Source organism: Lissotriton vulgaris, chromosome 2_1 (genome assembly GCF_964263255.1).
Source record: "Lissotriton vulgaris chromosome 2_1, aLisVul1.2, whole genome shotgun sequence".
Classification (NCBI taxonomy): domain Eukaryota; kingdom Metazoa; phylum Chordata; class Amphibia; order Caudata; family Salamandridae; genus Lissotriton; species Lissotriton vulgaris.
In genome coordinates, this window is record NC_141687.1 from 696,529,868 (window position 1) to 696,553,444 (window position 23,577).

The 23,577-nt window shown below is 45.0% G+C and overlaps 1 protein-coding gene across 1 annotated transcript in view; it reads left to right on the forward strand.

Annotated features, from left to right (window-relative positions):
- DKK3 (dickkopf Wnt signaling pathway inhibitor 3) overlaps window positions 1-23,577 on the forward strand; it is a 295,985-nt gene that overhangs the window by 180,363 nt on the left and 92,045 nt on the right. Inside the window, exon 6 of the mRNA XM_086955944.1 lies at window positions 6,520-6,661. Within this exon, the coding sequence (XP_086812070.1) occupies window positions 6,520-6,661 (142 nt within the window). The remainder of the gene's footprint in view (window positions 1-6,519; window positions 6,662-23,577) is intronic.

Consider the following 23,577-nt stretch of genomic DNA (forward strand, 5'->3'; position numbering starts at 1 on the left):
CCTGGCATACCTCAGTATTTCGTCTAGGGGTTTATTTTGCCAACAAATCAAGTGTTGCTGTATCATTAAACTAATATCCGGTCTCAGGCCCAAGACGAACTTGGACACAAATTGCCCTATGTCCTTCGGATCCATGACATCCAGACCGCTATACTGTTTAAACGCCTTCAGCAATCTCTCATAGTATTCGTGAACTGTCTCTTTGGGTTCCTGTCTTGTTCGGTCAATTTTTACCCAATCTATGTCTTGCATTGGCACTTTATCTTTCAGCCAAGTCATTACTCTCTCGAACTTTGCCATCACACTCTCGGACGGCCCATTAGTTTTAGCATCTCTCTCGGGCTCTATGGTGGGCCACTCAGCGCTAACCTTGCATGCGGTCCACAAATCCCCTGGCACTACTATGTCAAACAGCGTGTTCAAATCTATCCATAGAACCTTTGAGATTTTTACGAATCTCTCAACTTGCTTATACCACTCCACTGGGTTTTCCCGCAGTTTGGGGAAAGAGGTGGTAAAAGCAGCTAAATCTCCCCTACTCCAAGGGACGTGGACGTAGGTCCCATTTGCGACTTCCCTCAAAGGGTATGTCTCTACTCCCTGCTGTCCTCCTGGTGTCATCCCAAGTGTGCTTCTCCTGACGGTCCCTCTCTTGGACCACCTCTCTTCCCACTTATCTAGGGCCTTCCATGTCCTTATTCCAGTGATCAGCTCCCTTATGTGTGTTTTCAATCCGATGGTTCTCCTCTCATCTAGATCTCGGTCTGAGTAATGTAGCCTGTGGTTGCCCTGTAATGCTTTAGTTCTTGACAGGTCCACCATATATTTGCCTGCTAGTTCTACCAATTTCTCATGGATTGCCCTCACCTTTCGAGTTACGTCCTTTGCCATGAACAGAATTTCATCCTGCTCATACATGTCCATTCTTTCTAAGGGCAGGGTACCGTCTACCATGTCATCCAGATCCGACTTTAAGCTGGAGACATCGAGTCTTTTGGCTTTTATTTCTGCTCGCAATAACTCCTTCGAGGGAGGTTCACAGGTTTCTCTCCCATCCCAACTCCGGGCCCTACGTTTGGGTTCGGGAGAGTTGGGGAGTGCTCTCTCTTGTTCCCATCTCTCCAGGTCCCATGCTCGGCCATCCGATCTTGGAAGGTGATGGAACACGGGCCTGTTACCCCCTATCTTAATTTGTCCATTCTCTCCTCTCTTTTCACAGTAGGCCTCTCTGCTATTCTCTCTTCGGTCTCCATTCTCTCTTGGCCTCGTATCATTCAGTATCTGATACGATCCTTCCTGGTTTCCCATATTCCCTGGGCTGCGCTCATGCCCGTCATCACAGGGACTATGGTGCGACCTCTCGCAACTCCCACTCTGTTCTCTGTTGCCTGGCACGCAGTGGATACACTTAAAGCTGTCTCTGTACTCCCGAGCCCTTCTGTCTTCATCACTACGTATTGGGCGAGACACCCCCCCGCTTCCTGGGCCCTCGTTTTCCAGGTCTGATCTACCTCCACTCCGGGCCCAATGGGTGACTCCCCTCCTGTCCTTCTGCCTCCCGTCCCACTCCGGACTGCTCTCTTCAGCCCCGCAGTGAGTCTGGGCTCTGCTGTCCTGCCTTTTCCTTTCAACTTCCGCAGTCATGATGTTCTTGTGAGCCTCTACTGCCTCATCCCACTTCTTCATGTACTCATTTAACTCCTGAAAGGATTTCCGTCCTGATCCCCTCATATCCTCCGGCCATCTAATGTCCCCCAGATCCCCTGCGGTGTGTACTGGGGTGCTCCACTCTCTTGGTATCGGCAACTGGCTTGGGGAGTTGATCGTATCATTCCTCCTTGCCATCTCTGCTCTTTCTCTGTCCCTCCGTACCCGTTCTTCCCCTCTAGCCCTGTCTGGGTCATATATCGATACTATAGGACCTATGGTAACAGGTACCTGTAGTGCATCGGGTAATGCGTAGGATGTGGCACACTCCGTCTCTGGCGGCCTTTGCACCACAAACCTCCCGACTACCTGTTGCACCTGGCTAGGCTGGGACAGTTCTTTCTTTGCAGCGGGATCCCAATCGGGACTGGGAAGCGGCCCATGCTCTCCTGCATTGCCCCCCCCCTTTCTCTCTATTCTCGACATCTCCCCCTGCTCTGTTATACGGAGGTGGCCTGTCTGTCAATAATCTGTTTATCAGGCTGTCCTCTGTCTCGCTCTCGTCATCCTCTTCTAGGGGGCTTTTGTTCCCGGGCATCTCTAACACTGGATATAATTTATTTACTTCCATGTTATGCACCCTCCATCTTTTAGCATCCGCATCCCACTTGGCATCCTGTACTGCCCTTACCGAACGTTTCACTCTTTCTTGCCGTCTGTTCATGTTCTTTTCATGCGCTGCCCTAATCCATGCATTAAGGGCTTCAAACTGGGTTGGTCTAGGCAAGGGTCTCGTAGAGGTCATAATTGCTTTTAATCTGTGTAGCACCTCTAATCTGAACGTCCCGTACTTCGGGAACGTGAGTTCCTCATTTCCGTCTGTAATCTTACTCCACTCTGAGATCCACAGAATCGTGTGCAGCCCAACATTTGACCCCATATAACGAGCCGGTGTACCCTCCGGCGGGGCTTCTTCCCCTTCATACGATCCCCTGCGCTCTCTTTTAAACAGCGCTCTTAACCATTTAAAACACTTCATAATTATGCGCAAAATTTCCAGCTTGAATACTCTGTTTACTTCCTGATGACAATCCACCAATCCTAGCGCGGCTTTGCTAGCTGGCCTATCGCAGCGCGGTCTTTCACCGGCCGGCCAATCCCAGCGCGGCTTTGCTAGCTGGCCTATCGCAGCGCGGTCTTTCACCGGCCGGCCAATCCCAGCGCGGCACTTTCTGACGTCACTAGTCTCCGCTTCGCAGCAGCACCCCTCCTTTCTCAGCTCTCCTCGCGGTCATGCATGCGTCCCATTCATACTCTGAAAAATGACTACTTCCGACCAAGCGGTCACTTCTCTCGACTGTACGTCCACAGTCTATCTGTAATTGTCAACACAACTGACGAGATGTCTATCGTCCCTCTGATAGGTTCTTTACACACACACAGTAACTTCCGACCAGCGTCCGTTACTCACGCACTCACTCTTACGTTCCCCCTATCTCGGTCTTCCGGGTGATCAATGGTACCTCATGACCCCCTTCACTCTAGTTAACAATTACTCTGGGTGTCCGATACACCCGAACCACTTAAGCTCTCCTTGAACTTAAGATTTCCACCGGTTGTGCGCGCTCACAACCTGTTCCACAGTCACTCTACAGGCATTCAACTCCGCCAGACATTACAACATAGATACAATACAAAACACCGCAATCTTAACACGCATGACCCTTTATACTCACTCTCGACCGATACTGCTGCTTTTCTGTCTCACGTCATCCGGTCCTTCTTCGGCGGGCGGTTCTTCCGATCATCGATCTCTAGGGGCCTTGGGGTAATCTAACCTGGCCTAGATCACCTTCCTCAAGAAGGCAACCATCCTCTGCTACCAACTGGAAGGGGCGAGATTTTGATCGATATCTTATCACTATCGATCTAAAACCCCGATCTGGTCGACTGAACCTTTATTGCCTGTCATTGAGGGAAGAAAGTGCATCTCTTACCAAGTTAGTTCACCCAATAAAGGACTCCGCTCCAAAGGATCACAAACAACTTCTAGCTTTCAAAGATTTTTTATAAAGTCAAGATAAGTTGCAGGTACAAGCATCTCAAAATGAGATTCACAAGATACACGGGCCCAACTACATACATGTGCTCTCTGAAAGCCCTCAGACGAGCAACGGAAACTACAAGCACCAGTTCTAAAAATAATAAGGCTATTAGCATAGACACATATTGAGATCTCTCAGTCATTTACAGCCGGAGGGAAAATACAGGTTAGGCTGTCCCTACCCTGATCTAGATGGTATCCCTACTTAACCAGGTCCCTACCTAACAAAAGGTGTCAGCTGTGAATGACTCCCAAGGGAAGTCATCCACCCTCAGTCTCTTGGTGAAAACCTATAGTTCTCCAATCATGACCCCTCTCTGCCTACCCATCCGCTCTCTTAAGGGTCCTCAGGCTTCTGCTCTAACTCCACCCAGGGGTGCTGTCCCTAATACAAAAATACAACAACATTTAGGACGCCCCTCGTGAGACGCCCCTCGTGAGACGCCCCTCACGTGGTGTAGCTTCTGGCTTTTTCCATGATGAGGCCTTGTGGTTAGAGTCGACCTTGCTTCTCAGACTCTTCTCCGGCCCGCTGATACCCCTTAAACATTCCGGAACCCTCCTCCATGTCTGGTCCGTCTCTTGAACAAACTTCTATTCATATAATTTATAATTGAATACCCCCTTTTCTCTTACAGACAGACATTTGCAGCCAAATCCCAATTCTCATAGTCTTCCAACCGCGTTGCAACATTCCCCGGCCCAGACTAATATGTGTAAATCAACGTTAAAGCCTTCCAGCCCTACAACATTTTTATAGTATTCAACTTCTTCTTTAATTATTAGCATGTTAATACTCTTATTCTATCTATTCGGTAAACACATCTATAAATCATGGCCTACTCATTTTTACTAAACATTAGTGCAATCCATGTTGTGAAATTGAACCACCTTCCCCCTCCCTTCTAGCTCTGGCCCTGAGGCCTACCACGTTCAGCGTTTCCGTATGCCATCTTACATTTTAGCAGCTACACAACATGGATTCAGGAATAATCACGTCTAATTAAATCATATTATTTCACACATTTCTGTATTAGTTCCACTTCTACTTAAATCTCTATATTAACTACACATTTCAGAATATAACTGTAGGTACTATCAGCACTCATGGCATTTCTCTTCATGACTTGTGCTTACTACGTGTAAGTGTGACGCACTTCTACATTTAGGTCAGTTTGCGCTCTCTCACTAACATAAAAGTCAGGATACCAATCTCACATGCAATTAGGCAATCAGGGAAGGTGTAGATGCTCGTTTACCATTTAGGGGGCATTCTCGTCCTAACAGTGGGCATGCTATGTACAATACCTAATGAAAAGTTAAACCAAAACAATTTAAGTATAGAACTGTAAAAAAAAGTATATTTTTTTCAAGCAATATCACAGATCCAAAAAATTAGACGGGAAATTGTTCAAATCTTCTCTTCACCAGTAGCTCACCAGTATTTTTCCTTTTTAGTTACTCCACCACAATTGCTATGCAATGACTTAGCAATTTTCTTTAAGATAAACTGTGAAGATTCGAGAAGCAGTATCCAAAAATTCTAAGCTGCACACCTAAATATATGGTGGTGGGTACCTACCTATATATATATATATATATATATATATATATATATATATATATATATATATATATATATATATATATATATATATATATATATATATATAAAAACAGACAAATCCATCCACATACCATCTTCTAAATAGGCAAGGCATCCATAGAATCTTCATGAAATGATACTATACTGCCAAAAAGTCCCTGTCCTCCTAGTAAAATACTGCACTACTATAATTGCCTACCTAAGTATAATCACAGAATTATTGAAAAACAGGGTTGGTTTTACTACATGACATTCACCACCCTGAAATGCTTCCTGAAAAGAAAACTTAGAGCCCGGTAGCCCACGTTCTGCAAAACGAGGGCGAAGTCAGTAATAGCACAAGTGCAATTCCTCTACTAATTCTTCACCACATCCAGCTTGGCTTTTACCAGGCCACGGACCGTACACATTGCTAGTTTGTGGATTAGATGAAAACCCATGAAAGACGAAAGGTAGAGCACAAGATGGTACCCAGAGCATCACTGTAAATTTAGAACAGAGTTGTAGAATATGGGGATGCATTGTTATGATTTGGAGGAGAAGGCAGCTGGAGGAGAAGACATAATGAAGCCAGATGTATTGTCAGGATGAGGACATGCACTGCGAATGACGAACGTCCACAACTCTGTTATTTTCAAGCAGCTGGTGTTTCCTTGGCCCCACTCAAACGCACTAAGTTACATCAGAGTGAGCCAGGACCATATGATGCTAAACGTTAAAGTGCTTCGAGGTGGGCGACATGAGCACTGTGTGGACAAAAGGAGAGATGTTTGTATTAAAAGTGGGGGCAGCGAAAGAAAAAGGATTATTTTTCAAGAAATTGGAGCATTTGCCTATTTATTTTTTTAACCCTATGCATGTACGTGGAATGCAATGTATAGTGCAGGACATACACATGCATGTTTAGGATAATAGGTTTATGTAATCTACACACTGGGTATACGTGTAAAACTCAAAACACTTGTAGATTGACAGCGTACAGTATAAAGAAATAAAACATGCATGTGATAATTTGTAATGTTTTATGAACAAGCCCAGAGTTCCGTAAATAGCATTACTATCCGCTTACTGTGTTTTTTCTGTCACCATTGAACTTTATTTTGATCTTATTCCTGTCTGTCCTTATTTTTGCAAAATGGTCTTCCTTTTGTCTTTCGGACAGTGCTCCCGAGATGGGGAATGCTGTGATGAGGAGGTGTGTGCCTGGGGTTTCTGCACCAATGCGATCACTAAAGGGGAGAATGGCACATTTTGTGAAACACAACAAGACTGCAATCCCGGGCTGTGCTGTGCAATGCAACCAAGTAAGCTATTGTTTATTCTCCTTGTCTCTACAAATTTTTTCTTTGAGGCAGATGCCTTTTTGTTATTGCTAGTGAGCGCACTAAAAATGAGGCTACAGCATGTTAGATCACTGACATACGTAAAACAAGCATTGGCATAGCCAATAGGTCTTGCTTTTGGGACCGTATAAGTATTTAGTTATGCAGCACAATATACTTGGTGCAACAACATCAACTGTTGCATGGTTAAACACTTATAAGGTCCCAAAGGTGAGACCTATTGGCTATGCCAATGCTTGCACGAAAGAGGGAGCAGTCCTAAGAGTGGGCACATAATTTAGCATAATTTGGTGAGGGTTCTTTCTGGTGGTATAAACATCAGCACCCTAAAGCATAGCTGTGGAAGCAGAGGTTATGGACAACTGGAACAGAAAACGAGTTTCATTTCATTATCTAGTTTTACGTTTTATTCTCCTGGTTTTATATGTAGTACATACATGACAAAGGACTGAATGTAAAACAACATGGAACCTGAACATGCTGGAAAGAGCTTTGCCCTCGTGCTCTTTGCTGCCCATGGTGACTGGTGTGAGTAGGACATGATCATGAAGTTAAACATGTGAAAGCTGGGGTGAGGTTGGAATAAAGGCTTTGAGACCCAAGATTATATAGCCTCAGTGCGGTTTGAGGGGTGTTGACAACACAAAGTATAACTGGGTGGAACGGGGAGGTAAATGAAGAGGGGTTCAGGTGTGAAGGATTTTGGGTAGATATATGTTACGCATTCGAATATTGATTAGGACAAATGGACAGAGGCTGTGCTGTTGCAAGCCTGGTGCGATTCTCCAAATGAACAGTGCCTTCTTTGCTTTATGTTTGCCCCCCCCCCCCCCACACTCCCTGCTCATTTCGGAACAAAAAGATTTAATCGTGGAGATATGTTTTATGTACATTTTTGCTCTATCAGTAGATTTCCCGCAGATGGAAATTGTTCTTTAATTTATTAGAAAGGGGAATTGTGATCGATAAATAATAAAAACATAGATGAGAGCAGGACGTTGCGGTTAGATCAGATGCACTTCGTGGGACTGAATTCACAAGAACCCGAGGATATAAGATAGATAGATAGATAGATAGATAGATAGATAGATAGATAGATAGATAGATAGATAGATAGATAGATAGATAGATAGATAGATAGATAGATAGATAGATAGAGTGAGGGCGATAGATAGATAGAGTGAGGGCGATAGATAGATAGAGTGAGGGCGATAGATAGATAGAGAGATAGAGTGAGGGCGATAGATAGATAGATAGATAGATAGATAGATAGATAGATAGATAGATAGATAGATAGATAGATAGATAGATAGATAGATAGATAGATAGATAGATAGATAGATAGATAGATAGAGTGAGGGCGATAGATAGATAGATAGATAGATAGATAGATAGATAGATAGATAGATAGATAGATAGATAGATAGATAGATAGATACATAGTGATATATAGATAGATAGATAGAGTGAGCGCGATAGATAGATAGATAAATAGATAGATAGATAGATAGATAGATAGATAGATAGATAGATAGATAGATAGATAGATAGATAGATAGATAGATAGATAAGATAGATAGATAGATGGATAGAACGAGTGAGGGCGATAGATGGAGTGAGGGCAATAAATAGATAGAGTGAGGGCGATAGAAAGATAGTGTGAGGGCGATAGATGGATAGAGTGAGGGCGATAAATAGATAGAAAGATAGAGTGAGGGTGAGGGTGATAGAGAGATAGAGTGAGGGCGATAGATGGATAGAGTGAGGGCGATAAATAGATAGAAAGATAGAGTGAGGGTGATAGAGAGATAGAGTGAGGGCGATAGATAGATAGATAGATAGATAGATAGATAGATAGAGATAGATAGATAGATAGATAGATAGATAGATAGATAGATAGATAGATAGATAGATAGATAGATAGATAGATAGATAGAGTGAGGGTGATAGATAGAGTGAGGGTGATAGATAGAGTGAGGGCAATAGATAGAGAGATAGAGTGAGGGCGATAGATAGATAGATAGAGATAGATAGATAGAGAAAGATAGATAGATAGATAGATAGATAGATAGATAGATAGATAGATAGATAGATAGATAGATAGATAGATAGATAGAAACATAGATAGATAGATAGATAGATAGATAGATAGATAGATAGATAGATAGATAGATAGATAGATAGATAGATGGAGTGAGGGAGATAGATAGATAGATAGATAGATAGATAGATAGATAGATAGATAGATAGATAGATAGATAGATAGATAGATAGATAGATAGATTAAGGGCGATAGATAGATAGAGAGATAGAGTGAGGGCGATAGATAGAGAGATAGAGTGCGGGCGATAGATAGAGAGAGAGAAATAGAGAGATAGATAGATAGAGAGATAGAGTGCGGGCGATAGATAGAGAGATAGAGTGCGGGCGATAGATAGAGAGAGAGAAATAGAGAGATAGATAGATAGATAGATAGATAGATAGATAGATAGATAGACAGACAGACAGACAGACATATAGATAGATAGATAGATAGACAGACAGACAGACAGACAGACAGACAGACAGACAGACAGACAGACAGACAGACAGACAGACAGACAGACAGACAGACAGATAGATAGATAGATAGATAGATAGATAGATAGATAGATAGATAGATAGATAGATAGATAGATAGATAGATAGATAGATAGATAGATAGATAGATAGATAGATAGATAGATAGATAGATAGACAGACAGATAGGTAGATAGATAAACAGACAGACAGACAGACAGACAGACAGACAGATAGATAGATAGATAGATAGATAGATAGATAGATAGATAGATAGATAGATAGATAGATAGATAGATAGATAGATAGATAGGTAGATAGATAGATAGATAGATAGATAGATAGATAGATAGATAGATAGATAGATAGATAGATAGATAGATAGATAGATAGATAGATAGATTAAGGGCGATAGATAGATAGATAGATAGATTAAGGGCGATAGATAGATAGATAGATAGATAGATAGATAGATAGATAGATAGATAGATAGATAGATAGATAGATAGATAGATAGATAGATAGATAGATAGATAGATAGATAGATAGATAGATAGATAGATAGATAGTTGTGTGTGGTTGTGTGTGGTTGTGTGTGTGGTTGTGTGTGGGGTTGTGTGAGTGGGGTTGTGTGTTGTTTGGGGTTGTGTGTGTGGTGTTTGGGGTTGTGTGTGTGGTTGTGTGTGTTGTGTTTGTGGTTGTGTGTGTGGTTGTGGGGTTCTGTGTGTGGTTGTGTGATTGAGTGTGGTTGTGTGTGTGCTTGTGTGTGTGGTTGTGGTTGTGTGTGTGTGGTTGTGTGTGTGTGGTTGTGTGTGTGGATGTATGTGTGTGTGTGTGTGGATGTGTCTGGTTGTGTGTGCATGTAGGGGGTTTTGTGTGTGTGGGGTTGTATGTGTGTGTGAGGTTGAGTGTGTGTGTGGGGTTGTGTGTGTGTGGGGAGTTATGTGTGTGTGTGGGGGGGTTGTGTGTGGGGGATTGTATGTGTGTGGGGCGTTGTGTGGGTTTGTGTGTGTGGGGTTGTGAGTGGGATTGTGGGGTCGTGTATGTGTGGGGTTGTGTGTGTGGGGGGTTGTGTGAGTGGAGTTGTGTGTGTGGGGTTGTGTGTGTTTGTGGAGTTGTGTGTGAGGGGGGCTGTGTGTGTGTGGGGTGTGTGTGGGGTGGTGAGGGAGGTTTGGGTGGGTGTGGGGGGTTGTGTGTGTGGGGTTGTGTGTGTGGGGTGTTTGTGTGGTGGGTTGTGTGTGTGTGTATTGGGTTGTGTGTGCGTGTGGTGGGTTGTGTGTGTGTGTGGGGTTGTGTGTGTGGAGGGGTTGTGTGTGTGGGGGGGGTTGTGTGTGTGTGGGGTTGTGTGTGTGTGGGGTTGTGTGTGGGGTTGTGTGTGGGGGGATTGTGTGTGTGGTGTTGTGTGTGTGGTGTTGTGTGTGTGTGGGGTTGTGTGTGGGGTTTGTGTGTGGGGGGTTGTGTGTGTATGAGGGTGTGTGTGTGGTGGGGGGTCTGGGTGTGTGTGTGGGGTTGTGTGTGTGTAAGGTTGTGTGTGTGTGGGGTTGTGTGTGCGGTTGTGTGTGTGGTTGTGTGGGGTTGTGTGTGGGGTTGTGTGTGTGTGGTTGTTGTGTGGTTGTGTGTGGGGTTGTGTGTGTGTGGTTGTGTTTGTGTGGGGTTGTGTGTGTATGTGGAGTTGTGTGTTTGGGGTTGTGTGTGTGGGGCTGTGTGTGTGTGTGGGGTTGTGTGTGGGGGGTTGTGTGTGTGGGGGGGGCATTGTGTGTGTGTGGGGGTGTTGTGTGTGTGGGGGGTTGTGTGTGTGGGGTTGTGTGTGTGTGTGGGGTTGTGTGTGTGGCGGGGTTGTGTGGGTGGGCTTGTGTGTGTTGTGTGTGTGTGTGTCGTTGTGTGTGTGTTTGGTTGAGTGATTGCAGGTTTTTTTTAATCTCTGCTTTCTACTTATGTCACTGATTTCTGTCTTTCTCTTATTCGTCCTTTTTCCTCTCTTGCTCTGGGTCAAAGTCTGATAATGAACAATAAGTCCCAGTTGCCAAAAATTTGCACCGGTGCCCACCACCTGCAACCTAAGCTATTACTAGGACCATCTTCAGAGAAAACATGCATAGTATTCAACAACCAAATTCACCCATGCGCCAACAGGAAACCCAAGAGCGACAGAGTCAACATCACGCTGTAAAAGGGCCCTGAAGAAACGGAAACTGCAAGTCGACATGGCAGTCCTACACAGTGAGGGATACCCACACCACAGTCACTGTGCACCACACTAAAAGCCATGCCCTGCTAAACAAATCTCTGTTAAAATAGCAAAGCATAAAATAACATAACATGACCTAACATAACAAAGCAAATAACTTGATATATAAGCATTGGTACCAAGATGTCTCACTTAAAATTTTTAAGAGATATTACAGGAAAGAGAGACTAAGACTCTAAATAGGCGAGTATGCTGTGTATGCATCTTTTAACATTACGAAACAAGCCTTGATCATTTGATAGATTTTTATTAAACAACAAGGTGTACACAACAGCACAATGACAGGACAGTGCAAAACATAAGCGACATATGTTGTAGAACCGCACAATTGCCCTAGTTCTCGGCTAAAATAACAAACTCATTACATTCTCTGCAGAGATTGATAGAAGGCTTCTACAGTGATTGGTATCTTATTCTGAATTGGGAGTATCAATGAAGAATAACATGTTCTGAATTTCTGCCATGCTAAGGAATATGCTCTGCGCCTCCACTTGTGCGTGCCAGGCAATTCCTGGAGAACAGCTTCCTGCGTGTAACTTTAGAAAACAAAGGAGGCCTGTACATGAAGCAACAAGCAGGAAGTGAGATAAGAGAAGGGGATGCAAATGGTGAGCACTTTCGCGGCGCTTTGATGTTCTCAGTGGCCACGCAGCTCAATGAGAACATCAAAGCGGACGCGAAATTCCTCCCAAAGGCTGCCAAATGGTGTGCGATGTGCACGTGTCCGCACACATGCACTGTAGGCAATCCGCCTGGAAAAGCCTTTGCGAGCATTTTTTAAATCTCCTTACTAAAGTTTGGAGACAAAGCATGCGCGTTGGCTCAGCGAGACCTAAAAAACTAAGTAGGCACAAAAGAAAGTAGATAAACCCTTCTGCTGCAGCTGCAGTTCAGTTTACTTTCTCAGGAGGGGAATCAGGAGGGGAAGTGTTAAAAAGGGGCGATTATCTAATGAGGACTGAAAGTTAGGACGGGGAGTGTGAATGAAGGGGGGAGTACAAAAGTTTAAAAAATAAAAACATGCAGTCACAAGTCACCAGCAAACACACAACCCTTTTATCTGTATTTAGCACAGCTCTTGTTGCAACATCTGACGTATTCAGTACTGGCTCTACATGCCAACACTAAATGAAATTGCCACAAGGGAAGCTAGAATTAGTAGGAGAGAGAAATAAACCATCTCAGCATCCGGAGGTGTCACTAAAGCAGAAATGTAACCGGTGGCATTTACTTACTTAAAATCCCACCAGCAGATTGTAATTACTTCCAAGCAAATATTTTTGCGTGTGCAGTTTTGTGGGTACACCTTTAAAAGTTTGTCAACAGCCACACGTTTGCTAGTCATTTGGAATTGAATGTTATTGCAGGATGTTATTGCAGGATGTTTCCCACTTTAAAAAAGCTTTAGCTATAGCATTGTGAAAAGCAGGAATAAATCTATTTTAACCCCTTCGCTGCGGCGGCTATTCCGCCGCAGCGCTAAGGGGGTGGGGCGGTCGCGCAGCGGTTCCGTGCTTGTGACGGAACCGCTCCGTCACGGCTCGCGGGTGAGCTGTGTTTGTGACGGAACGGTTCCGTCACGAACGCGCCCGCTCAATGGAACGCGCCGCGCAGGCGTGAAATCAGCGCCGCGCAGGCGTGCCGAGCGGGCCGTGACGGAACCGTTCCGTCACAAGCACAGCTCACCCGAGGCTTGTGACGGAACGGTTCCGTCACAAGCATGCAAGGGGTTAACGGTGGGAGTTAAGAGAGAACATCTTTAGAAGTGGCAGAGGTTTCGGAGTGGCGGGTTTTTGAAAGGAAAAAATAAGTTTTAGGACAGAAACAAAAAACAGTTACAAATGCATGTAATATCAAATTTTAGAAGCGGAAGTGTACACATGTGTAGAGTGACACAAATAAGAGTGTTCCTGTGATCGTCTGGCAGAAACAACTTCCAATGAGTATGGCAGAAATTCTTGTGAGTTGCTGAAGAGTCAGATATACATTAAACTGTAGGTAAGTTTAATGAACTAGGCTATTGTTAATATGAGCAATTTATTGTACTTTATGTTTCTGCTGAAATACCTTCGGGCCGTGTTTGCGCTGTAAAAAATGCAAACCAGGCGGCTCCTCACTTGGTGTCAATGTCGCTCGACATGAAATCTGTTCTGTCTCATCAGCAGGAACATCTAAGTTATTGGGGACAATTTGCAACTCAATACTCACCTAAAAAGAGCGCCCTTCATATACAATGGATAACTTTGCCTTCACCAAAATGCTGACCCCGTTATGCCTGTAATTAATTAGCACGGGTGGAGGGGTCACGCAGAACAGGGCAATGACGAGGATCCCGATGTAATGGCTGGAGCGTGCATAAAACATGAAAGGAACAAGCAATTACTGAAAGCTACGGAAAAGCGTGTTCCCCATATTTGTTTCCCCACATCGTAATGTAAACTTGGTTTTCAAAATATCAGTGGAATGAAATGGTTTATTAACATCAAGGTATATTTTTGGACGACTGGCGTACAGCAAGACGTGCGGCCGCCATGACTGGTTGTTAAAACAAAAAAAAAGTAGTTTGTGCGCTGTAAGGAAAAAAAAATAGCAATTACGGTGGGGTTGTGGGGGCGGTCAAACACGGGACAGGGAGACAAGCCTAACATATATTTAACAAAAGAGAACATGCAGCGTGCGCATCCTTGCACGTTCCTGTCACAAAACTAGTCGCCCTGCTTTTAAATAAATATGTTCTGTGCAGTCAAGATCGAGTTAGGCGAGCTGCACAGTAAACAGGGCGAGGAGAGAGGCGGGGAGGAAAAAAAGGAACACATTAAACTGTTACATAATTGGCAACAACAAAAAAATCCTTACCTTTGCATCAAGGCGGGGAAGCATGCCTATACAAAGAGAGATAAAGACCTATGCTGTAAAATAATTTAGAGGGTATATCTAAACAAACATAGAAGTTAGGATGGTTGCTGTCAAAACTGAGATTGTACTATTTCCAATCTAACCAGGGCTTAAGTCGGGGGTACACGCGGGTGGACGGTGTCCCCCCACTCTTTTCACAGGGTGGATGCCGTCCCCCCTGCCATTAGAAGTTGGGCCCCACAGAAATAAGCTGAACGTGTCCCGGTGTAATTTTCAGACACCGGGACACGTTCACACGTGACGTCATGAGGTCATTTGCATATTGTCAGTACCCCCACTTATTTTTATAGGACTTGTGCCCTGAATCTAACCATTGCATGTTTCATTCCTACATGTTTTCAGGTTTAGTCGCTTGTGGATTCTGTTTTGTTGATAGATGACTAAGAGATGACTAGTTGTTTTGTTGATGGATAACATAGACTCAAGTGTTCTAAAAGGAATTGTAGCTTTTGGAGACCCCCAGGATATTGCGGCATAGATTTGCAAATTTAGCGGCCAACAATGAAAATTTAGCGGCACAAAAATGGAAATTTAGTGACATTTTTGCAGCACTTTATTTTACTCGTAACCTTTCCTTTTCAGCCTTAAATCAGTGTAAACTAATTTAACAGGGAATTCTACTGTGAAACTGGCATGTTTAAAGAGTCTGCGGCTCTACAGAAGCACAGCTCCACTCTGTACCGCGTGAGAGGAAGCCCTATTTCTCCCTAGGGTGTTCTAGGACCCATGTAGGCACCCCTGTCGGGGCACTGCTGCCTCCTGGACCCGTCCATTTAAAAAAACTGTAATTTCTATCACCCTTTTTAACATTGAAAATATATTGAGTCTCCGCTACCCACTAAGAGTGTGTGTTCTTCAACAAATAACAGTTTCTCCTGCGCACTCAATGGTTAATTTCCAAATGGATAATTTAGTGTTTCTCTGTATGGTTCTAAAAACCTCTTCCCCCCTAACTGAAGACTGTCCCGGCTGGGTATATGGTGCCTCAAAGCATTTTCACTTATACTATTTGCCTTTTGCTTTGAGCTGTTTACCAGGAGGGTGGTGTCTGTATGCCTTTTATAATTTAATATTTAATACAAATATTTGTATTATATAGCACTGAGCTTGTAGTCTGTTGAGCAGTCTAGAGAACTTAGTTACACTGAAGCTTGGCTGCGTTGTTAGCAGATTTGATGTGTGGTTGATAGTATCAAAATAAAAATTGCATTTGTTTAAAAAGATTCAGGAAAGGAGCACACTTAACTTGGAATGTGTCTGTACGGTTGGTAACCTCGACAGCACTCAAAAAACGAATTGGGTCCAGATGTAGGATGCTGTTATTGGCTGTCTGTGTGAAGGTTGTAACAGCCTCACTGTGCCCATTCCAGGAACCATACCATACCTGTATATCTGCATTACTACACACAGCCAACAGTCATTGTTTTTGTGGTGGTTGTTGGCCGCAGTTTATTACTCTTTACATACGTCATCTTTGTACAACTCCCCTGGACACCTTCCTGGGCCGGGGTCATAAATCATTATAATACAGTATCACAATTTGTTATCAGTCAGTGTCATTTGAACATCATTAATCATGGGTCATAAATCATCAGGTATCATAAATCATTGTGTCATTGTTCTGTTGTCTTAAATCGCTCTGCTGGAGCATCATAAATCAATGTCATAAATTATGGTAATAAATCATCGGGGTGTCATAAATCATTCTGGGCCCGATTTAGGTCACCAAATACCGGTCGGTAACAGCCGAATTCGGCCGTTAACGACCAGTATTTGGTGATTGAGATGTAGGGGCCATTATGTTACAGAATCAGTAAATTTACCGAATCGGTAAATTTACCGATTCTGTAAAATACAGAATCGGTAATTTTACCTATTCGGTAAATCCCAGATGTAGATAGCACTGTTTACAGTGCTACAGTGCTACAGGCCTTCAGAATTCAGTATTTTATCACCCAATACAATTGGGTGGTAAAATACCGAATTCAGGTGTACATGCACATCTGTGCTCGTACACCTGTGCCATGTAAAACACAGACATGCCCTTAGGGCATGTATGTGTGCCACATGGCACACAAGCCTGGAATTGAGGTGCTACAGGGTGTCAAAGTAACACCCCGTTCACCCTTCCAGGATTCGGTATTTACCGATTCGGTAAATACCGAATCGGTATTTCCCATTGATTCCTATGGGCTTCAAGGCCCATAGTAATCGAATCGGTAAATACCGAATCTTACAGATTCGGTAATTCTAAAATAAGAATTACCTACATCTGCCCCCTTCCTATTTACCTACTCTTACATACCGAATCGGTATGATTTGGTATTTAAGAGTAGGTAAGAGTAGGTAAATAGGAATTACCTACATCGGGCCCTCTGTCACCAATCTGTCATCATTCTGTTGTCATAAATCATTCTGCATGGTCATCGTAAATCATCAGCCATAAATCATCAGCTGGCCATAAATCACAGGTTTGTCTTTTTGCTCATTTGCATTTCATAGGGTCATAAATCACCCTGACCGCTTATAGATTGTTCTTTGTTGTTTTCCAATCTCCTTTGCGTGTGGGGGGTAGCCTTTTCCGGGAGCCATGCCACAACTCACTACATTGCTAGTCTCTCCTGCGCCCTGCCATCTGGCGGGAACTGGGCTGCGAGTGCCGCCTCCGTGTGCGTCCCCGATTTCGTCAGGCGTACTCACCCAGCCGTGAGGCATCCCAGAGTGGGTGGCCCTCCTTCTACACACCGCCCTGTCGGTGTGTTTCCATAACCAAGCCAAAACATCCTCTGTTTCTGCCGTCAACCCTGTTGGGTTGGCTTTGCGCTCTCCGCATGGGGGTAGGCTCTTGCTGGAGTTAGGCCTCAGCTCGCTACCATGTTGGACTCCTTTGTGCCCTGCCGACCGGCAGGGGCTGGGCTGGGCTGCGAGTGCCATCTCCATTTTCTACCCCCTTTTGTTAGCCTACTTCACTCAGCCGTGAGGCATCCGAAAGTGCGTGGCTTCACTCCTGGTGTGTCTCCATCGTTAATCGTTGCACTTTTAGTTCCTTTCGACCCTGCCAGCACTGCAACGCTGCTGTTGTAGGTAGGGGTGGATGAGACTCGAAAATCCGTTGGTGCCGCTCCCCCAGCTCCCTAATGTAAAAGGTGAGCTGCCCAAGGGGCGCTTTGCCTTATATCACACTCCCCCTTTTCCTCTTCCCTTTGTTCTTGGGGGAGTGGAGAAATTGCCTCAGGCGCTTTTCGCCGTACGGCAATTCCCGGCGGCGCTGACCAGCGCAAACCGGATCTGTTCCTTTTGGGCTCAGGCGGCTATTACGGCGCCGGCCCTCGAGGCCCCCTTCTGGGGCGGTCTCTGCAATTTGCTTTGTAAATTGAGTGGAAAAGACATGAATTAGAAACATTGGGCATGTTTATTTGCCTGTTTTTGTGTGGTCTTTGGGGAACAACTGTTGCTAGTTGTATTATCCTCGTGTTGTTTGCGCATTAGGAGCTATTAATTTACTTTGCCCTCACTGTACAGCCTTGCCATCAGCTCAGCTAATAATTGGGCAATTAACACCGAACACCTTCTATGCTGGATGTTGACCACGATTAACAATCTGAGCAGCGGGCATTATAACAAATAGTATTTAAAGGCTCCATTGCTTATGTCAGTTTCTCAGAGTTTTCTGAAGAGCAGGTGATGTGACTTAATTTGACTCCCTGTCGATGACGGATCGCTGACCACTCCCTGACCCACAGACATGGACAGAAGCCTAAATTGACAAAGCATTTCTTCAGGCCTATCAGCCGTCTCCTAATCCTGCTTTCTGACAAGGCAAGCATTTGCTGAGCCACCACAATAAAAGCAGTGTTACACAAAGAATAAAATCAACAAAAGGCAGTGCAGCATGGAGTGTGCTCACCAGGAACTCGTCACTGACTCAGCCCACCTGCACTTGTACACTTATTAAGCAACCTTCTCCTAGACATTAGTGCCAAGAAATGCCCGGGCAGCAGGAAACTGATAACATCCTGCCACAGCCTGAGCCGACTGACACTCTCTCTGAGCCTCTGGCGTCATGATGAGAGTAAATGTATTATTCACGTGGGAGCGACCGTAGCGAGGCGCCAGTAGCTGCATTTGCACATCAAAGCTGCATAGGCTAAAGCATTGAATCTTGGTCAGGAGGAAGCATCTATTCGACGGCTGGACGGCGGCACGTAGTGACGTGTGCGTGAACAGCCAATAAAAGGGCATAGTTTGTTTTGATGACACTCTTTTATAATTATCGCGGCAATTATTGTAAATATAGCGGCCATCGCACTAGACAGCCGATTTCGCGATTTTTTCGTGAACCGCGAAATCGCGAAAAGCTGGAGGATCTGCTTTTGGGACCGGGAGCCTCATGCTAATGAGGAAGCTGCTATTTTCACTGGCGTCACTAAAATATGTACTGTCTTATCAACATATATTTGGTGAAAGAATATTATATCACTGCTTTTCCTTCCTGAAATATATGATCAGTTTCAATATGGCCCAAAAGATGTTATCTATTTATGTTCAATGTTAGAAGTGGGGTCTCTAGTTGACAGAGGTTTGCACCCATTCCACGTAGGGACCCACAATCCTAGTCAGGGTAAGTGTAGTAAACACTAAGGGGCAGATTTACAAGCCGCTTGCGACTTCTTTATGACACCATAAATATGAGTCATAAACAATGCGCCACTATGCAATGTATTTACAACGTGACGCATCTAGCAAGATGCGTCACGTTGTAAAGCCCTGCACTACATTATACCTGCGTCAGGTAGAATGTATGCAGGGTGGAGGTTCCATCGCAAGGAAGACTCTAAAACTGACGCAGTGAAATGTACAAGATTTCACGTAGTCACTTTTACGACCCCGCTGCGTCAAAACCTTATGCCTGCTTGAAGCAGGCGTAAGGAATGACGCGGCACAATAGGTAGAGGCCGCCCCTGAGCATTGCTGAAGTTGTGTCGCGCTTGCGACACGACTCCAGCAATGCGCTGCCCTTACGTCAAAAGATGCAACACGCATCTGACTATCCTTGCGCCACGGTATGCCGCATTGTAAATGCAATGCATCCGTGGTGGCGCAAGGGTATTTCTACGTGTCACATCTTTACTAGCGCATCCCTGCCGATAAGCAGGGATGCGCCAGTCCTTGTAAATCTGCCCCTCAGTTTACCTGTGCTCACCCTCTGGTAGCTTGGCTCAGACCAGAAAGGCTAAACTAAAGAGGCAATGTGTAAATTATTTGTGCAGACACACACACAGTGACACCACAAAAGTACTCCACACCAGTTTAGAAAAATAACCAATATTTATCTGATTAAAAACAAGACCTAACCGATAAAAATCCAACATACACAAATCAAAATACAAATTCTTCAATATTAAATGCAGTACCAATACTCAGAAACACAATACCTCCAGCTGTGGCTACTACAACGTGCGTAACGAAGTCAAATCTCAAAGTTTGGGGCCGACCACGAGGAGCTACGGAGTCGTACATGCCCTGCTTAAAGTACCTTGGAAATGATGACAAAACAAAGACATCGGAGTCAGGCATCATGGACTTCGGTGACACTGTGCTCAAAACTCATGTTGTGGTAGTTCTTCGGAGGCACAGCGGCTGATTTGGGGCCTGCATTGCAAGTTGCGCCGTTGCATTCAGCAGATACTACTGCTTCGGTGCAGGTTGCGACGGGTGTCGAAGTGCAGCAACGATTCGAAGAGGCACTAAAAGTCGATGTGTTGATGATCTTCTTTTTAGCACAGCAACTCCCTTCCAAGGGCCCAGGAACTGGATTTTGCACCTCTTGACTAAGTAGGGCTCTCAGCAAAGAAGCCCAGGTGCAGCAGGGGTTAGTCTTTGATGGTGCGAGACCTCCAACAGGAGGCAAGCTTAACTCAAGCCCTTGGAGAACCTTAGAAAGCATGATGCAGGGAGCAAAAAACAGTCCTCCCACTCCCAAGACTGAAGCAGCAGGCAGCAGGCAAACACAGCAAAGCAAGCAGCAAAATGGCAGTCCTTCCTGGCAGGACAACAGCTCTTCTTCTTGGCAGAATGTCCTCAGTCTAGAAGTGTTCCGAGTATATGGTGTCAGAGGTCAAGTACATTTACCCATTTTAGCCTTTGAAGTCTAGAGACTTCAAAGAAAGGTCTTTGTAGTGCACAGGATCCTGTACTTCTGGCCCTGGCTCCGGACATATTACAGGGGGGTATGCAGCTCTTTGTGTGGGGACAGGCACAGCCCTATTCAGGTGCTAGTGTCAACTCCTCCTACCACTGTAGCTTAGGAAGACCCATCACCCTAGTGAGACTCAGCGGTCTTCAGCAGAGTGGGCCGGTTGCATTTACGCCACTAATAAATAGTTTGGTGTGGGGCTCCATTGTGGAGAAACAACGTAGGAAACAAGAAGAGACAACCCAGCCCAGATTAAACACTGGCAGTGCTGGCAGACCAAGAAACGAGTTTTCGCCCTTAGACACAAGCTGTTCCCCAGAGGCATACCCATTTAATAATGATACACCTGGCAAGTTGTAGTGTACGGCACAGAGTGGACACTATTTTGCAGAGGCACAGTTATGCAACCAACTCATTTAGATTGAACAGGATCTAACACTGCGGTGGATCCTCCACAGTCCAGAAGTACCCCAACATCCGAGGCTGTGGGCGCCAAAGGAGCAGAGTGCAGTCTTCCACCACCATCCTCCTAGGCGTATAAGTAAGTGCACCATCAATTGAGTACAGGAAAGCCGAAAGGCCGCATGTGGTGATGTACCGCACAGGCAGGCAGTGGCGAGTACTGTTAACGAATCACTTTCCACTGCGCAGCACAAGTCCTGGAATGTCAGGGGAAGACGTCAACGTACTTCCCGCAAACAAAATTGGACAAGTACACATGGGCTAAAGAGCAGTCGAAGATGACGAACCACACAACCACAAAGCCTACTGATCGCGCAGCGGCACAGGAAGTAACCCTGCAAGACATTATGGCCACATTGAATAAAGTGCACACGTCTCTAAAGTCACGTATAGGCACAGTTTCCGCTGAAATCTCACTGATTTGTGCAGACCACAAGAATATGAATGGGAGGGTGAAAGAGGTAGAAACAAATACAGCGACCCGCCGCAAAGAAACAGATATCCTTAAACGTCAGGTGCAACAGCTGCAATCTGAAATTAAAGGGATGGCTGCAAAACTGTATGACTACGAAAACTGCTCATGGCGCAATAACGTTAGAATTATTGGCATGCCGGAGAAGGCGGAGGGGTAGGCTACCGATATATTTGTGGAGGAACTCATTCAGGAACACCTACAATCAAGAGGTCTATCGCACTACTTCTCTGTGAAGAGAGAATATAGCGCACCAGGTGGCAAGCCTAAACCTGGAGCCCATCCGGGACCCATATTGGCCCGGATCTTTAACTTTCGAGACAGCGATGTAATTCTCCAAACGGCCCGAGCAGCTCCACTACTGCGCATTGAACATAGCACTATAACTTTTTTTACGGACTACACTGCCGCGGTAACAAAGCAAAGCCTCCGTTTCTTCGAAGTGAAGAAAGATCTCAGGAACCGCGAGCTTATGTATTCCATGCTCTTTCCTGCTCGGCTAAGAGTGGAAAAAGAGGGGAAGGTGTGGTTTTTCACAACTCCGGAGGAGGCCCAGAAATGGTTTAAAGGATGGCGTCAAATCGAAAATCCCAGGAAACTCAGCATGACAAAACAGAACAGACACCCATTGGCAACGACTTTGGCAGCAACGGAGGAGACAACGCAAGGGAATGTGACAGGAGACCTGGATGGGTCAGAGTGAAGGTTCTCCCATTTCGAGGCGCTGAGGAAAGTTATGACGAGCCTCAGCCACAACGAATTTTCCAATGAGGCGATAATATGACAGAACTGACTTAGTAAAGGCACAGTTTGGAAGTGACTGCAACAACCCAGCCGTGTACGACCCCGGCGATGTACCAGAGTTGTCAGCAGAACCGAATTTGAACTAATGTGTAGACTCATGGACACTAATGATTTCTTCAGCCACACATCACTTCGGTAATAGGTAAGACATCGCCGAATTACTACGATAAAGACAAGAGGGGGTTGTGTGGGGACTCTGGAAAAGTTCCCCCCCACTGATGAGGTATCAGGGGCTGGGTAATAGGCTCTCTGCACTGTTGGGGAGGCGGGTAGTTCTGAATCCGTCATGCAAGGAGGGGGTAAGGGTGGTGGTGGGGACATATAGTTATAGTTTGTTATTGTTCTTATTTAACACTGTTTACGACACGACCGAATGAATCTCACTTATGGTTCCATATTCGAAATCCTGTTTGAAATACCCGCACGGCCAGATCAACGGACTCATTCGACGACGCTGGTTAGTCACGCCACACCTACACCACAGATGCACTCTCTGAAGGGCCAAAACCTACCCCTCATTACGTGGAAAGTCAATGGTCTAAGAGACAAACTAATGAGGGGGCTTATACTACAATATCTTAAACAGCAAGCACCAGCCGTGGCCCTACTCCAAGAGACCCATTTGGTGGGAACAACATGTAACGCCCTTGATAGGTGGGGCGTTCACCTGGTGGCACATTCAGGGTTTACAACAAGCTCACGGGGTGGTGATCCTAGTTAGGAAACAGTTCCCACTCTTTGTTCAACACACATGGACAGGCAATCAGGGGCGATTCGCGGTCATATCTGCTCAATGGGAGGGACATATAATTAATATAGTGACGGTGTACATCCCCCCAAGCACTCCACTCGATAGCGTTGCCGGCGCTGAGTACATTCCTTCTCAAAATCCCTGAAGGTGATATCATAGTAGGGGCGACTTTAATGCTATGCTAGATGATGCCATGAATCGAAAGCCCCCTGGACAGCAACATCGTACACAGTCCTGGCTGGATTACTTTCTTGAAGCACTGGGCTTAGTGGATGTGTGGCATTCCCAATTTCCCATGACACAGCAATAGACATTTCATTCAGCACTCATAATAGTCTGTCTAGGATAGTCTATGTATTTTTACACTAGCAGATAGCCTGGGGAAATTTGGCGAGACAAGTCACCTGGCCAGGGGAATTACGGACCACTCCCCACTCCATATCCATTATTCTCTTCCTGTCCCACCCCA